Source organism: Bemisia tabaci, chromosome 3 (assembly GCF_918797505.1).
Source record: "Bemisia tabaci chromosome 3, PGI_BMITA_v3".
Lineage (NCBI taxonomy): Eukaryota > Metazoa > Arthropoda > Insecta > Hemiptera > Aleyrodidae > Bemisia > Bemisia tabaci.
The window spans coordinates 724640-743007 of NC_092795.1; the positions used below are offsets into that span (position 1 = coordinate 724640).

The 18368-nt window shown below is 34.8% G+C and overlaps 1 protein-coding gene across 2 annotated transcripts in view; it reads left to right on the forward strand.

Annotated features, from left to right (window-relative positions):
* LOC109038551 (mitogen-activated protein kinase kinase kinase 11) overlaps positions 1-17897 on the forward strand; it is a 59587-nt gene extending 41690 nt beyond the window's left edge. For both annotated transcript variants that reach the window (XM_072297633.1, XM_072297634.1), the window contains 5 exons: positions 210-450; positions 1504-1642; positions 3678-4115; positions 6074-6359; positions 7736-17897. In XM_072297633.1, the coding sequence (XP_072153734.1) occupies positions 210-450; positions 1504-1642; positions 3678-4115; positions 6074-6351 (1096 nt within the window). In that variant the 3' untranslated portion in view covers positions 6352-6359; positions 7736-17897. The remainder of the gene's footprint in view (positions 1-209; positions 451-1503; positions 1643-3677; positions 4116-6073; positions 6360-7735) is intronic.
* Positions 17898-18368: the final 471 nt, after the last annotated feature.

Below are 18368 nucleotides of genomic sequence, written 5' to 3' on the forward strand. Positions count from 1 at the left end.
TATGTTTTATTTGGGAGGGGGGTGCCTCAGTACTGGGGGAAAAAGTTTCTAAAATGTCGCAGCAGGCATTGTACTAAAAGATGGAGGGAATTTATAATTTTTTATATTCATTTTCATGTGCTTTTACTGGAAGCTTTGAATAGTGATTTAATCTTAAGTTATAAATTTTAACGAAAAATTAGAGTGATAAACTTATTCCTTATTTTCAGAGGTGACGCTGTAGAGGATGAAAAGAAATGGGGCGGAAGTGAGTACTCGCCCCCTGAATTTTCCTCTAGTTCTGGTTACAATACTTACCATGGGCCAACCAAACACTACCGCACCCCGCTTCTACATAGTATTGAAGCTGCGAAGCCTCTTAGGTTTACGGACTCGCCACAACATTATCCCTCATTGAAACCAAACCCTGTTCCCCGGAGGAAGTCTAGTTGTACGAGTATAGAAGGAGAGGTAGGTCAATGTGTCTTTTGGAATGATACGTAAAAACAGTTGGAATAATTCAACAAAACAAAACACAAGAAAATGGGAAACCAAGGCTAAAATCAAACAGAATACCTGGGACGTTTCGGGGGGACTTCAGCCTCCTTGGGGCCCCCTTCTCGACCAGGAATCAAAAATATAAAAATCAAAAAACCCCTCAGACCCCCATTTTTGATAAGAAGAAAGAGAGGTTCTGTTTGTTTTTAGCCTTGGCTTCCTATTTATAGTGTATTCTCAGAAGAAAATACATTTTTGTGTTTTCTTTTGTTGTGTCTCTTTGTTCATAAACTGAATATTAAGCTAACAAAGAACTGAGCCTGTTCAAACTTTGGCCAGTGGATCAACAGCACCCATTTTTCAGTTCATTTTCTGAAAGTACTGATTAAACTAAGCTTCTAGGAATTTTTTCAAATTTTTTTAATCAGAAATGTCAAAGAAAACCCGTTTTAAAATCGCCGAAAATGAGACTGGTTTGAAAAGATATCTTTGGCTGGCTCTGATGGGTTAGCCAGCAGGGGAACCAGCATTTGCTCATTGGCTGAACCTAGCTTCAGGCATCTCCCTGCTGCATCAACTTAGCTGTCAGCTTCTCATTGGTAGGATTTTAATTAGTTTTTTCCGCTTAGGAATGCTTTTTCCAACTTTTTAATGAACTTTTTGGTCTTTCCACGAAAGGAAGAAAAACTATACTACAATCATGAAAAACATCTTTTCCACTGCTTAATTCAGCTTTTATCAATGGGCTTTGTAAAGTTCAAACTTTTTGTAAAAATGGTTGGCATCCATTCGGCTGAAATCTCTGCATCTGTGGAGTTCTATAGCTGTGCAACTGTTTCAATAGCTGTGGTCTCGTATCCTCAGGGAAAAATCCATTCAATTTTTATACTGGCAGTTGAAGTTTGTCATTTTAAATGAAAGATATTAATGTGACGCCAAAATATATCAGGAATCATTTTCAAAAGATTATGAATCTTTTACATAAAAACATAAAATCAAACGAATAAATTTCAATGTTTGTTTCAGGTTCACTATCCTCCTCCTCCTGCCCCCTATGCTGCCTGTGATGTTTTAGAAACAAGGAACTACGAAAGTCCACGTCGATACCCTTCACGCACAGAGTATTATCACAATCCTGTGCTTAGTGATCACCAGTTATCGTCAGGTTAGCATTATTTCCTCCTCTCATAGTTTCACTATTAATCATCATATTGAAGCAGCACCCAGCAGAAGTAAAAAAAGGAGTTAATAAATGAAACTCTGATCTTAAAAAGTATTAAGTGCGTTCATTTTCTGTTGAGTCTTTAGTCCATAAGTTCCTTTACTTTACAGCTCATCATTTAATGGCCATGTTATTTTTTAATACTGAGCAGTTCAATTGAAGAAAGCTTTATTTTGTTTTATGGTGTAGCTTTTGTCACCATCAAGTTTCACTTATTTTTTTTATTTCCTATTTTAGAATAGTCGCTTTCATGCAGTTAGGTCTGTATGTTTTTTTTAGTAAGCATCTGTCCATTAGGTAACACACATTTATTCACAAGCAAAGAGCGACGCCAAAAACGACCGTTTTTTGGCACAATTTGGGCCAGCGGGGATTTTTCTGAAACCGGGCCCAAACGATACCTTATGATACCCTAAAACTCTGGTAAAAATTTTAGCTTGAGTATACGCCCGGTTTTTGAGAAATGAGGGGGCAAAGTTGCCAAATCGCCATCATTCTGGACAGCATTTCTACAGCAAAAAGACGGGGAAAATGGACGAAAAAGTCAAATCTTTGATGGGTTTCGGCTGTAAATGTTCTCATTGGGCCCCCAAGCATTTAACTGTGTTCAGTTTCAAAAATTTTGGTCGCACAGTGGTCCAAAATGGGGAGAAATCGTCGACAAATCAGGATTCTTTGTCAAATTTTTAGAAATGGAAGTAAAATTGTCGGTCGCTGCAGTTTTCATGGCTAACAATGTTCTTACTGGTCCTCAATGCATGAAAATGTGTTCAGCTTCACAAATGTACATCGCACAGTGGTCAAAAATGGGGGAATTAGTGGACAAATTAAGATCCTCTGTCAAACTGTTGGTCCCCAGTAGAGTTTAAATCCCGGAAAAATTCATATTTTTTTTTTTTTAATTATTTATATATGTCAGACCGTATTGTTTATAGAACGTTGTTATAGAATAGACTTTGTAGCATTATTTCAATAAAATATGCAGCTTTCAGAAATTTAAAAAAAAGAAAGAAAAATGAAGAGAAAAAATTTAAGAAAGATTTAAATAGTCAAAAAAAATTTAAAGAATTTTTCTGGGATCTAAAGTCTACCGGGAACCAATAGTCGTACATCATTTTTAAAAAATTAGGCAGAAGGTCTTAATTTGTCCACTAATTTCCCATTTTCGACCATTGTGCGATGAAAATTTGATAAACTGAACCCAATTGAATGCATTGAAGACCGATAAGAACATTGTTCCCCATGATCTCTGCAGGAGACCAACAATTTTACTTCCATTTTTAAAAAGTTTGACAAATAATCCTTTTTTGTCCACGATTTCTCCCCATTTTAGACCACTGTACGTCCAAAATTTTTGAAACTGAAGACAATCACATGCACGGGGGCTCAATAAGAACATTTACAGCCCAAACCCATCAATGGTGTAACTTTTTCGTCCATTTTTCCCGTCTTTTTGCTGTAAAAATGCTGTCTAGAATGATGGCGATTTGGCAACTTTGCCCCCCCATTTCTCAAAAACGGTGCGTATACTCAAGCTAAAATTTTTACCAGAGTTTTAGGGTATCATAAGGTATCGTTTGGGCCCGGTTTCAGAAAAATTCCTTCTGGCCCAAATTGTGCCATTCTTGGCGTCGCTTTTTGCCAAGAGGGCGATTTTTTTCAATAAGGGTCGAGAAATGTGAATTTGATGTATTGGCAAAAAACACTGTAGTATCCCATGAAATTAGTTGTAAGCGACTTTTGTGGTTATTTTTGCCAATTAAAGTCCTGAAAGTGCATTGTTTATTATCCTGAGCTCCAAGTGTACCAAATTAAAACTTTATGTAACGTTTCTTCAAAAGTACGATGCAAAACTCAAATCATTATAACTTAAGTTCGGTCTGACTTACCTAAAAAATGATAAAATACATAATGAAGCAATAAATATTGACTTTCAGATCAATGAAAAATTGAAGATTTGTTCCTGTATTTCTTCCAGGTTTCCATCACTACCCCCCTGAATATCCTAGTCATTACCCCGAACGACTCTACCCAGCACCTGCCCTCCAGGATGATCCATACTACCAGCCATATGCATATGACAACCCCAACATCACGCCTGTCCGTAGACCTACCCACCGTCGCACACCGTCCAATGTTTCCAACGCCTCCAGTGGCTCCAACGTCAACCCAGGCTTTCGACTCGAAGCAGATGACTCAGAGTTCTATAACCATAACCACCCTTACCCAGCATACCTCGAGACAGGGAACGTGCGAAGAGCCGGAGATTATTCTAGCTACTTTTCCCGCCAGAATTCCATCGACTCCAACAGTTCAGATAGGCCTACAACACTGGAAGTTTCAACAACCAGGCTCCGCTCAAGTTTGAAGAGGCACAACCGGCAACCAAACACTGGCTCATCATCCTCTGGACCAGGTAATTGAAAACTGAATACATAAATGAACTGATGATAACAGGGTTCCGCCCATTTCAGAATAATTTCAGTGATGGAGAGGAGAACATTCTTTGAGGTTTTGTTTCCGCCAGATGTTTTTGCAAAATTGATTTCCTCCAATGACCTTTATTTGAGCACCCTAAGGAAGGATGCAATCAATTTTTGGGAGGTCAGAATTAATTTCAATTCCTTTATGGCAATTAATGGACCACTAAGCAAGGTGCAAATTTAAGCTTTATGACTAGAGTTGGGCCGAAACGGATTTTCCGCATCACTGGATCCGGGTACGGATATTGATTTTTTGTATCCGGCCGGAGCTGGATACTGGATAATTCGCCAAGGTATTCGGCTGAAACTGGATAATACCAGATCCGGATAATACCAGATCTGGATAGTGCTTTTTTGCGTGAGAAAAATCTCCTTATTTCGTGCTTGGGACAAGAGGCACACTGCGTATTACACCATCAAGACCGTCATCCACGATGTATGTGCCCTCGGTCTGGCAACCTCCATATTTTTCAATGATACCCAATGAGTCAGCCCGCTAAAAGGCGAATACTAAAAGAAAAGACCTGGCAGATAAGCAGCATGGCTTTCATTGGCTTCATGGTGTGATGGACCAGATGAATCTGATGTGCAGAGAGAGATATTATTAGAAGTGTGCCTAAACAAGACAAAAGTGGAAAACAGCGCTTTGATGCTGCAATAACAAGCTGCGTACTGCGTATAGCGCTTTGACGCTGTGAATTTCGGAATTAAGGGTCACGTTGCAATCGTGTAAATGTACAGGAAATGTCCTTAATTCCAATGATATTAAGTTTCAAAAAGTTGAACAATTACATTGACTACTCAAAGTGCGCCGAAAAATGCCAAAATATCACCAACAATTTCTCGAAATTTTCATGGCCGTAAAAGCACTACCCGGCGGGTCCAAAAACCAGATATCGCAATTATCCGGCCGGATACGGATATCCGCGAAAATCGTATCCGGCCGGAGCTGGACATCCAGAATCCGGCCCTACTCTAATTATTACTTATTCTACTCACCAAAATTTCACCTGGAAAACGATTTGTTCTTAAAAAATTACTGGAAGTAACTTCTAACCAAGACATTTATGCATGGATAAACCCAAACTTTCCACTCATTAAATTGTTTCTTTAACGTTTTTGTGCTAGTCTTCGCTGTTTGAAAATATGTCGGCCTCAATCTTGGCGCTTCAGTTTAGCTATCGCATGCTATTTATACTTTTGACAACACAGGGTGGGGAAGGAACGCCACTCAATTGAAAAGCCTACCAAAGCTGTTGTAGTGTGCGATTTCTTTCAAGCAGGCTTTGGTTCTCATGTATGCAGGAAATTAAAATTTTTCATAAGCAATGCTGGATAAGAACTTAAATATTTTAGTTGGGAGTGAATGCCATTAATTTTCGTCTTTTAAATCAAATTCTTACATGGAATTTTTAAAGGGTGAGCATTTATTGGAATGCTTCAATTTGGACCGTGTTTAACAGAAAGGAACCAAGCCACATCAGCTATTGCCAAATCTAATTGGACGAAATAATTTTTTACATGAAAACGGTCGGGCGGATTTTCGTGCAAATTTTATGAATTTTCTCCATAGTACGACGCAAATTCCTTAAAATTTCCAAAGGAATCCGCACAAATGTTCTCTCGTAAAAAATTGACTTGCCCGGTTAAATTTGGCAATAGCTGATGTGGCTTGGTTCCTTTCTGTTAAACGCGGTCCATTTGTGCCTAGTTTAGTAGTTCATTGCTCAAAAATCCCAATAGAAATAAAGTCCATGGCCCTCTCAAGGTTCATTGTTTGTATTATTTTAATTTAAGCGCAAATAGTGAGGCACGGGGAGCCGTTGAGGAGTTAGGGTCCATCTTGGAAATCCAGTGTCGAAAATCCTTGACTTGATTTTGTTGTTTTTAGGTACGCCTACGAATCCAACTCCCCCCGACAGTCTGACCAGTGAAGACAGCAGCTATGTGTCTGCCAAGGAGAACTCAACAAGCTCTGTATCGCGTGTCCGGTTCTCGCCCATCACAGCAACTATGACAGAAGCAACGTTGCTTGACCTTCCAATCCATGGCCAGGTTCAGGACAGCACTATACCCCTCCAGGCATCCAGGCGACTTAACCGACAATACGAGTCCAATCGAGCACGTCGCCCCTCAATTAGTGAATTGGAACGCGAGTTCTTGTCGTAGCTAAGACGGTGAGCTTCTCAGTTCTCTAATTAATTAACTCGTTTTGCATTCAAATTCAGAATTTTATTCATGAAGGAATTTGCCAATTGAATTCGCACAGTAATCCATCTGCATATTTTACCTTCATCAGACCACATAAAAAAAGATTTCAAGACTCTCAAATCACCCTATTCTTAACTGTACGATCCATGCGTGTACAGTGAGGATGATAACTCGGCTCAACCATCAAGAGGATTTTTCCCAGTGACATTATTAACCGCCTACAATACATTGATAGCTGAAGTTCGAAACCTCGTATATCCGTTTGCAACCCTCCAGACTCCCCGTTCCTCATTTATTTTTTCTCTGGAAAATGATTCAAAATAATTTCTTGGAAACTTACTTGATTTTTCTTCTCTGTTAGCAGAATATCCCGCTTAAATTTCAAGCCATTAAATTGGTTTGTTTCTCTTCAAAAAATAAGAAAGGAGCAGTAAGTTCGAAACGCTCCAAAGATGATACATGCTTGTCAGTTTGCATCAGTTAGTCACTCAAGTCATAGAAATGTAGCATAATTGTTCAAAAGTAACCATGGAAAACGCTCAAGAAACAGTTAAAAAATCTCTTAAAAAACTCAAGCGTAAATTGATATTAATATTTCATTGAAATTCCTCTTCAGCATCCCCAGCACAATCAAGTAGACAATTGCAACTGATCATCTATGTGGTTTTTGATGATAACAGTTGCGACTGAGTATTTAAATGGTTTTTGATGATTGTTTTAACTTACAGGTTTATGAGATTTACAGATATCTGTTCAAAAATAAAATTCCTTAGTATATCATAAACGGAAAATCTCCCTTTAGTAAAAAAGTTATCAACATCATCTACTGCTGTAGGGCACGCCATGGTTTTTTCTAGCTTAGTCTGATCAGTGATCCAATACAGCATCCGATGCAAATCTATGCAATGCTGATTGATTGATTCAAGGTTTAAATAAGAAACCCCACTTCAAATTTTCGGTGGTAAAGCTCTCAAACTTCGAGAAAATAATTAATCCGCTGTTTCGACCAATAGCATTCTAAAAACTTACTGGTAGTACGTTCCTCAGCTTTTTGGGTTTTAGCGCCTTTTTTAGCTGGCCATTTTAGTGTATTAGCAAAAGCGTGCTTCAAATCTAAGAGAGACTTAGGTATGTTAACCATGCCGCAGACTGAACTTAGGTGAGGTGTATTTTTGTCTGTGGCACTCAAAGTGTCAAATAAAACCATTGCAAACACTGTATGAAGGAGCGTCATTACTGATAAGCCCAAGCTGTATGCTTTTTTTATCTCTGAATCTTTAATTAAATAACGATAGTAATTAAAATTTTCAATCATTAATATGGTTTTTTATTTTTTCCACAGTAAGTGAGAAGTGTCTCATCCATTCCCATGACAAACTGAATCAAGATCGGTCCAGTTGCGGCAAATGCAAATGAACGGGTATGAAAAATCTGTATCATAATCTAGCAAAGCAAATTATCACCTGCTTCTAAACCATTCATACATCTAAACTATCTAAGAATTTTTCCACAGATTTTTATTCCTGTAACATTGATTTGCTAAAATATTCATCCGAATTTTGCATTGCATCATGTTAGTTGATTAAACAGCCCTCATTATTTGTTAGTCAAATTGTATTCATAGTGCATCGTTGATTGATTTTTGAAAATTATGATAATCGTGCACTGTTTTACCGAAGCTTTCTTTGCCGCTGTAGAATTCTTACCTTAGTTAAAGCTCTGGCAACAGATGGCTCTGGTGCTGTTTAAAAATTTTGGTTGATGAGGAGATCTGTCAAAGTGCTAGTCATTTTTTTCCATTTCCTCAACTTAGATCTGTATCACAACTCCTGGCTCATTAGCTTTTATTCTATGTAATTCTACTTTAACTTATCTAAATCAAAAGGAACCATTGCCGTTGAGACATGGGCCCTGTTATGCATGTACTCTTATAGGCCCCAGGGCCCATGTCACAATGGGAATAGCTCCTTTTTATTTAAATATGTCCAATTAAGTGTAGATTATTTCCCTCATCCCATATATTATCTGTATTTAATGAGCCATGTCTTCAAACACATGGGGATGAAACCATGTTAACAAGACAATAAAAATGAGCTTCATAATAGCGTCTTAAACTATGAACCTTTTGTTAAATATTTCTTCCCTTGAGATGGTTCCTGTTACAAATGATGTTATTCTCCTCACAAATTTTGCTGGTCAGTTTTTAGATTGGATCTTGATTGCTAGAATTTTCTCTGATGATTTTCTTGATACCTCACTCATACCTCACTCCAGAAACTGTGCAATCAAACATCTAATCAAAACAGGCAATGCATTTTTTTTGGAGAGCCAAGATGTTTCAGTGATACAAAAGAAACTTTGCAAAGAATAATACTTGATTTTTTTGGTTTGCCCGGAAAAAGTACGGAAAGTCCAAGGAAATGAAAAGAATTGTTGTGCGTAAATCTAATATAATCTTTAACAGTCAGGGAACTTCATTGAATGAAAGTTTAGAGTGTATTGGAGTCTAACCTCATCAGAACTCCTCCAAATATCTGTAGATATTTGTGTGTCAAAGGAGCGAACAATATTTTTTCAAAAAGCTCTTCGAAAAATAATATGAGAAGACAAAATCTTGAACTGCATGTATTTGACATGTGTATTTTGCATTCAAAAATTTGAGGAGACGAGAGGAAAATAAGACAAGGTGTGAATTTAAACCACTATACAGCATGTTCTTTCTTCAAAATTTCTCAAGGAAAATTAATCACACAACGGAAAGTGTAGAAATCAACTAAACAAAGTGTAAGTGTTTACAATTAACATTGGTTAAATGGCAAAAATTCAAATGATGTTATTTGTATCATCTAGCTTCTATTTGATCTGTGTCTAAAATATGTATTAATATCTTATTCAGGAATTGATTTTTGAACTTCCTGTTGTGTGAATCGTTTTCTATGTAAGATTTTGAAGGGAAAACTTATGACTTTCTTTTATCTATTTCAGAAGTTGTATAGTAGCCCATTGACGTTGAGCAAAGTATCGATTTTATCAAAATTATCAATTAGGCAAATACTAACCGTTGACTTTCGAGCTATTTAAATTATCTCAGTATTCCAATCATGTGCGTACATGCTTCCAATGAGATTTACTATTACTGAAGTTTTCCTCACTTTTAACTAGTCATTTGAAACAAAACAGTGGCAAAAAATGCTCCGTTTGACATTCCGTTCCTCTGAGGATCCCTTTTAAACCAACCAAATATATTTTCTGTGCTAGGAACCTGACAGGTTCAAAAATATGCAAATTTGTTTATTTTTTTCTCAAAGAAGAATGCCTGTACATTGCGTGTAAATAGCCACCTGTATCATTTGTAAATCTTGTGCCTTCTTTTTTCAGCTTTGTATATTTTCCGAGTCGTTGATCATTGATCAAATGAGTGATCAAATCTAGAATAAGAAAGGGAAACCAGGTTTTCTATTTTGTTTGTTTGTTTTTAACATTTTACCTCTTTAATTTACTTCAAGGGTCTTGTCCTAGATCTAATTTTGTATGCTTGTTAGCATCAAAGGAATCCGAATACATGCACAAAACTCGTCGTCAGATAGCTATGTACCTTAAGTGTACTTTGTTTTGAGAACTGTTTTGGTGGAAGCACCTTGACTCAAAAGTTTTTAACTATCAAGGACATTCTCTGTTCCAATATGAATAAAGATACCTCCGACAGGAAATACGCATATCTTCAAAGTAACTTCTCCGCAAAAAACTAAGAGGCCAAAAAAAACCTGCATTAGGTTTTTTTTTAAACTGACCAATTCAACTGATCTCTACTTTTTTTTATCAAAGTTGTACAAGGTTGAATTCCAATCAGAGCCCTTTTTTTTCTTACTCTCTTACCTATCTTTCCTCTCTATGTAACCCTTATTAAAATATCTGGCAGGAAAATTATTCATTTTCTAAGGAGTCAACAGAAGCTAGTCTAATAATCACAAAATTTTTCAGTTCCAAGATTCTTTAAAATTTGCGTCAAATTTCGTTCAAGTTTATTTCCAAATTTTGAGTGCCAGTCAGTAGGACTATTGACTTTGAAAGCCAAGTGATTTGTAAGTAGTTTCAGCCTCCCTAAACTATATTATTTGAACGTGGAATTTTTGAGGATGCTCAAGCAAAAAGATAATCTTTTACTATGTACCTACTTGATTATCCTTTCTTAGGCAATTTCCACAGAATTTTGTATTTATTTTTCCTCCCCCTTTTTTTATCTTTCTTTTTGTATGAACACCTTCAACAAGAGAGGAATTTAGGTATCGAAAACTGTGGACTATATGATCTAAGAATAAGTAGGTTATGAAATGGAAGTAGAACAATCTTCGTACTATTCACATAATCGTAAGGTTGTAACTTACATGTGGAGTTTGCCTGTGTTATTTAATTTAATTTAATTTTTCTTTTTCTTTTTGTAAGGTGAGGCTTCATGCCTTTTTTGTTTATGCTCAATTTACACTAACCTTCAGACTTAAGGAACTAGGGCGAATTTGACAGTATGTTTGTTTTTATCTTGTTTATTTATGTGTACTTAACATTTTGTTTTGTTTTTATTTTTGGGATTTGAAAGCTTTTAGTCTTTTTTTCCCATAATCTTACCGGAGCAGCTTTCTCACACGAGTCAATTGACATCCATTTTGCTCTAATTTGTGCAGACTGATAAGAATAAAATTAAACGATTTGGTATTAAGTCTTACATTCGAGAGAATCTTCGATCTTTAGATGTTTATTGGACAAAAAAAAAGCGAAAGGAAAATAATGGTATTAGAGTTTTGATAAAAATGAAAATAAAGTAAAGAAAAAAAGGGTTATAAAGCTTAATTATGGAGATTTCAAATTGGGAATCCCTTTTCTCTGTGCTTCTGAGCCCTAAGTTATCTTATTTTTTTTAAAAATACATAAATTCTTTAATGTTGATTGAATTTTTTTTCAACAATTCAGTTACTCAATAACATTGAAAAAAAAAATAGTAACTGACTTAAAAGCCAATCCCTGTAACTTTCATTGTTTAATTTGATAGTACTGACGAAGTATTCAAGATGCAAGACCGAAACTCTTGGAATTGAAACTGCCTAAGGCTCAATCATTTGGCAAGCATTTTTTAATGAATGATTACACTAATCGCAGGTGATCTTTAAAGTAAATCTGCTTTATTTTTGCCTATCTTTCTGTGTGTGACTAGTTTCCAAAATAATTGTCTGTATTTGTATGGAGACCCGTCTTGGCCATCTAAGCATAGTTTAAGTAGGTACCTAAATTAATAAAATGTATGTATAAATTCTGAAATATTGAAGGATGTCATCTCTGAATTCTCAAAGGAATCAAAAACCCACTCGGGTATGATGCTGTCTCTTTTTGTTTCAAGAGATTCCCTCACCTCCAACTCTCTCCTGCCAACCGAGGCCCAAGTTATCAGATATATCCTCAGCTGCTAACTGTTTTATTGGAGGACCAAGGAAGGTCAAAGTTGCGTAATGGAATTCATTTTTGTTGTAAAATACTTTTTTTTTTCTTTTCAAAAAAATTCTAGTACTCTGACTTTTAAGAAGTTGAAGCCTTATTCAAAAAATTATTGTCTCTTTTTCGTTATACTACTGCAAAGGAGAGATCTCTTACCTCAAATTATAATCAGATCCCAGAGACCTTAGAATTATCTTGTTTTAAAATATTTTTCATAGACCAAAGAAAAATTCTCATGGCAAGAAGCCAAATATCAAACAACCCCTCTCCTTCAATAATGCAGACCTTAGTTTTCATTAGTATTTCGATGAAATTGCAACTGGAAAGTATTGTTCTCTAAAATAATTTTGCAATTGTTGGGATTTGGATTCCTCTATAAAACGGCTCCTGGAATGGCACGGTGTGCTCTGCGATGAATCAATTGACCTGCTGATTAATCTCATAAGGAAGGATCGATCATCAGGGTTTTCGCATTGTACACCTTACAAATCAATTTTTTCACCAAAGCTTTAAATGGAAAAATATGGACAGGTAGTTGGTCATCTACGCCTTGCCACCGGGCTTTATCACTTCTTATCTTGAACCCTCTGTTAAATATTTTTTTCAGTTCTTAAAGGATCTTAGATTCTCTCTGAAATCTTGTCTGATTTATTGTTTTTTTTTCACCTTTTATTACAGTAATACTTTAATGAAAGCGGATTTAAGACAAGTTGTTAAATAATTTCATTTGTAACTCACCCTCTGAGGAATCATAATTTTGATGATTGTTGGCCAAAGTTAGCAGCTTACTTCAGTCCTAAGCTTTTGTTCCCAAAGACTTGACTGTTTGAAAAAAAATGTGTGCAATATGATGCTAAAAATGTCAGAAGTCATTTTATTTCTAATGAATTATTGCTTGTCAGGGAGACAGGAGGGTGTAGTTTGTTTTAAGTGCCAAAAAGGCTACCATGCTCGTGACCCATGGCTAACTTTTAATTTATTTAAACCAATCTCAAATCATTACTTTGCTCTTTATCAAATAGTGTCATTCTCAGCAATGTAAATAATTACAATTTGACTGTGGAACCATTTTTATGTCTTTAGAGACATTTTCACCGGTTTGAATTTTTGCAATAATAACTGTCAACGCCCTCTCTCTTATTTCTGAGGCATTTATGTACTTCTGCTTTGGTCAGCTTTGTGGCAACCATTTTAGAGAGACTTATGTATGAGTGACTTGTCGCCTGTATTAAATATGTTGTTAATTTAAGGATACTGGCAGAGAATCACTTGATGCATATTTTACTAACAACAATATTCCCACCCCCCTTTCTTCCCACCTTCCTCAGAAAAATCTGATTAAGGATTTAGTCAAGGCTAAAGCAGTGTGAAGGTTTAACTTGGCCTGTAATATGGGAAGTATCGCAGGGCTTGTTTAGGGATAATTTGTCTGATTTTATTAAAATTTTCAATGTTCGGTCGTCCAACCCAAGAATTGGGGTATAAAAAATTTAATGAAAAATTATATTTTTACATTTTTTTGCTTGTCCAACTTGTTGTAGAAACTCTTCAGAGAACCAATTTGTCTTATTCATACTTTTACTTTTATCTGTTGAATCGTTTGGTGTAAGATTTGTGTCTTCATTTTAAAAGTCATCTGCTAAAAATAATTCCAATTTATTTTCTTTTGACTCAGTAGATACTTTTCTGGAGCTGAAATTTGTATAAGTGATTTGTCACATTTGGACGTATTTACACTAAAAGGAAGTATTGTGCATTTGTGCATGTGACACAGCACCTTTTAGCATAAATATGTCCATTTGATCGTACTAGTATCTTTAAATTAGCTTGCTTTAGGAGGGAGAAAAGAGGCGGTTATCGGTTTGCAACAAGTTCAAATTAAATTGAGAATTCTGCCTTTATTTTTACTTTTTGAAAAAGGAACTCTTTCGATGTTTGTCGAACTGGAAGAAATTGTAAATACTTTAAAAATTATCTGATTTTTTCCCACACAAGTCAGTGAAAATGGACTACTATTTAAACTCCTGGTGTATTGATAGGAAATTTGTTTTAACAATCGTGCCATGTCTAAAATTTGTATGTTTCCAAACTTGATGCTCCCATGTCTCTTCATTGCACAAGTGATAGTTGAATCAATATTTTCAGGCAGCTTCTATGGAGAGAATACTGCTAAAGTTAGATATGTGTAAGACATTCCTGCTTGGTAATTAATTTTTCTTCAATGCATTTATATAATATAAGCTCCTAATTTAATTATTATGTACTCTAATTAATTTATTTATTAAAGTTTTTTTTTTTTATTTATCTATTTTTTTTTTTTTTTTTTTTTTTTTTTTTTTTTTTTTTTGTGTATCTATTCTCTGTCGATAGAGTAATCTAAAATGGAATTGGCTGAAACTACAGCAACGTTTTTTGTGATAAAATGTAATGAATATTTCTGCAGCTTGTCAGGGCTCTGTAAGTTTTACACACCCATCCTTGTATTTCTCAAGTGTCTTTTAATCACACATTTTATCAACATTGTATGTGCAACTGAGAGCAGTGTTGCTATGAGAAATGATGAAGTTTAGTGAAGAGCTCAGACAACTTCAATAATTTTTCTTTCCTTTATTCTCATTAACACAATGATGGTCATTTATATCTCAGTAGATCAGTACAACATCAATATGAATTACTTTAGTCCTGGTCATCATTTCTGGCGTATTTTATGCCTCATCATTCAGTTTAAAGGGACAAGACAGTCTCAGACGCCAGAAAAGTAAACACCAATTTCCCTAAATTTTTCCCAAAAATTACATTGTATAATAAATTAGAATTACTTCAAACTAGCAATAGCCTTGTTGAAAATAAGATTTGTTTTTTTCATAATAAGACCACAAGGAGGTAATGAGTTAGTCCCTTGCATCAATGAATTGCGTTTTTGAATGTTGGTGGATGATATCATGGACCCTGAATTCCCAAGCATAATCTTCATTACCTTTGGGCACAGAAACTTTGTGAGTAGGGAGTCTAGAAAAAATGTTTTCACCTTGTGCTTATTCATGCGATATTTAACGATCAAACCCTCGTTCTATGAATCAAACAATAGACACATTCTTTATGTTTCTGAACATAAAATGAAAAGTTAATTTTAGCCTAAAACTATGCAAGCATCAGAACAAATTTTTTGACAACAATTCTCGCTTGATTTTGATTCCTAATTTTGATGTTTAAATCCTATGCTTTGAAAACCTGCTTGTAACTGAAAAAGCCTGTTTGTATCAGAGTCTTATTATTTCTTCTTTAGCATCTTGAATATACACCTTTGAGGCTTAAAAATCTAAGAAAAATACTGATTTTCAACTAGGCCCTCTGAAAGCTTTGGTCACTGGAATTAAGAGTTGAGAAAATTTAAGTCACTTTTTAAGTCGAAATTTTTTCTGTAGGGATGGCAAATTTACCAACTAAAAAATTTAAAAAATATTTAAAGAGTACTTTCAAAGTTGTTACAAAATATATTGCTGCATTATTCTCTCTTGACCTGATATTTTAAACACACTCAGAGTTAAAGTTGTATCGCAAGGTAAGCGCAGTGCAAGGTTTTGCAGTGAAAAAGTTTTGAAGCATAGACCTGTGTATAACTTCCTTTCATGTTTTTTTTTTTTTGGGGGGGGGGGGGGGAGGGGGCAATATGTAGTAATTTTTCAGTGTTTTTGTATCAACGTTACTTTAGCAAGTTCTCCTGTTAATAAAAGTTTCAATGTTTTGAGCATACATGAAAATTAAATAATCACTTTAAAAACTAAGTACTCTCTATCATCACTAAGACGTTGATGCTGTCCAAATTTTCTCATTTTTCATGCAACGTTCTCTTTTTTTGTGCTTAAAAAGTAAGTATTCCTCCATAAAATCAGGTCTACTAATTTCATCAAATTTGAATTGTGATAGTTCCATGCATTTATGCTTATGTTTATCATGTGTGCAATAAGATTCTTGTGAATCATTTGTAATATTTGAAGAAAGTGTTTCCTATGTACTAATGTCAAGATTCTCCAGTGTCATCAATCAAATTTTCGATAGAATCTTTGAGCACTACCATTACATTACGTAATTAGGTAACACCAGTTTAAAAGTTACGATTCTAAAAATGTTTTATCGCCCTTTAGATCTGTATGAAAGCAATATTTTTTCTCCATTTTATATATGCTTGTTTTTCCTGTTCAGTTTACATAAGCTGCCTACATCGAGGATCCATCCACTTTTCCATTACATCCTTCAGGTTTATCTTCTCTTCTGTTAATGAAATTTTGACTTATTCTTTTCAAGAAAAGTTAGCTAAAATTAATTTTAAGTTAAATCCAATCTAAATAAGAGGAAAAAACCAATTGTCATCATTATCAGCAATTTTTTCTCGCTATTTTTATAATTTCATCTTTTTTTCTTTTTAAAAATTGCTTTCATAGCCTTTTTCAAGTTTTTTTTTTTTTTTTTTTTTTTTTTTTTTTTTTCAAAAGAACAAATCAGTACAATAAACAATGATGGCAATCTATGAAAACCCTACTTGCTGACAGTGCCTCGGTTAGGAAAGAAATTTTTTCACATTTCAAGCATCACATGTCAAAAAAGAATTGTAAAAGCGAGAGTATCGCAAACTCTTCAGGTTTCCGCCATCACCAACAGCTAATCTATTTTCGTCAGAGAGGCGCATTTTTTGCACCTCTAATTTAGCTTCTTCTTTTATACATATTTCTATTCACGTTTTCTGTGCAATTTATCTTGTACCTCAGTGCACTTGCAGCTATTTTTTCAGTATTTGAAATTCTGTCAATGTGCCACCAAGTGAGGCATTTCCCAACGGTTTTGGTACTTGTTTTGCTCTATTCGCAATTTTCAGGAATAGATTCGCTAACTTGATCAAAGATCACTGGTTCTAGTCAACGTTTGGTTTAAAATTTTAAAATGAATAAATCAAATAGTGCATTTATAAGTTTCAAAGTTTAAAGACTCAAAAAACTATTGGATAAACTGTGTCTCTAGGGTTTGCTGTATCCTTTTGTGTCTGTTCTCTTATTTTTCATTTTACGATTCGCGTTCCTTTACTTTTTGATTATTCTCTAGTTTTCATCAAAAAATTGTCATCAAATCACTAGCTTTCCTCAAGAAAAGCTGTATTTTGTTTGTTTCAAAGTAGCCTTTTCACTTTAAAGATACGAAATGTCTTGAATAATTCAGATTTGCTTGTTTTCTTAGTTAATCAGTCACTTGTAACAAAATATCGGGGACTTGTTGAATTTGAAACCTGAGCTTATGAGAGAGTTTTTAATCAAAGTTTTTCTAAAGCAATTCTGAATTCTTAAATCACCCTAATAAACATTAAGCATTAAAAAAATTACATATCTTCCCACATTTTAATTGTTTTTGCCGATTTTTCACAAGAAAGAACAGCAAATTGAGGTATGAAAACTTGCTTGGTTTTTGTGAATGCAAATCAGTCACATGATCTATCAATCAAGCAGAAAAAACCACGAGAACATCCCCTAGAAATTTTTTCCCCAAAAAAGAGAAGAAAAAATTACTCTCATATCATTCCCTCTTCTATCTACTCTTCTACCAAGTACTTAAAGGCAAATCATGGAAGATTTTCAGATTTTACAACCTTAGATAGAGCTCTATCGAAAAACACTATCCATTTCAAAGTTGGAGGTCAGATTGCGCCTCTAACCCAAGAAAAATGGTGGCCTCAACTCACAAGATTATCTTGAGAATAAAATGGAGTGTGCAAATCCTCGTGCATAGATAATAGAATCATTGATAGAGAACAAAAGTCATATGTATATGTATATTCAATATTATTATTGATTTAACCCCAAATTTGTACGACTGTTGACCAAGCAGACACTTATCTGTTTAGAGTTGTATTTATATTTTATTGATTACTTTACATTCCTTTTTACATCACTTTTTAGTCTACCAGCCATTTTACTCCATATTTTGTTCTATTTTTTTAAGGCTTTAAATAAATAATTTTATTGTAGATAAAATCCAGTGTTGATGATTTTGTGGAGAAAATTTTTCTCTTTGGAAGAAGGTTGAGTCAACGTCAAGTAAATTTATGCTCTTTTAGAATGCAACAGAAGATCCACCATCTTGATTCTTACATTTACTTCCCATGCTAAACTGACGTCAAAGAATCTTCTCTCTGAGAGTGCATATGCATATACTTGTTTTGCAAGGACTCTATCTACAGCGGTTTTTTTTTTCTCCAAACTTCTTTCACAAAACTTTCTATTCAGAGTTGGAGCAAAATTATCTAACCAAGAGGCTTACAATGCGAAACATTACCTTTTCTATTGCATTTTGAATCTGTAAAATAGGAGTATTTTTTGGAATACTCTCAATTTATACTTTTTATTATATATATTATCTGAGATGAGATGTACTTTAGTGTATCTGAAATCATAAAGTCACAATTAGCCTGAGCAAGAGATCTGTTTTGTATTGCAGTAAAAATT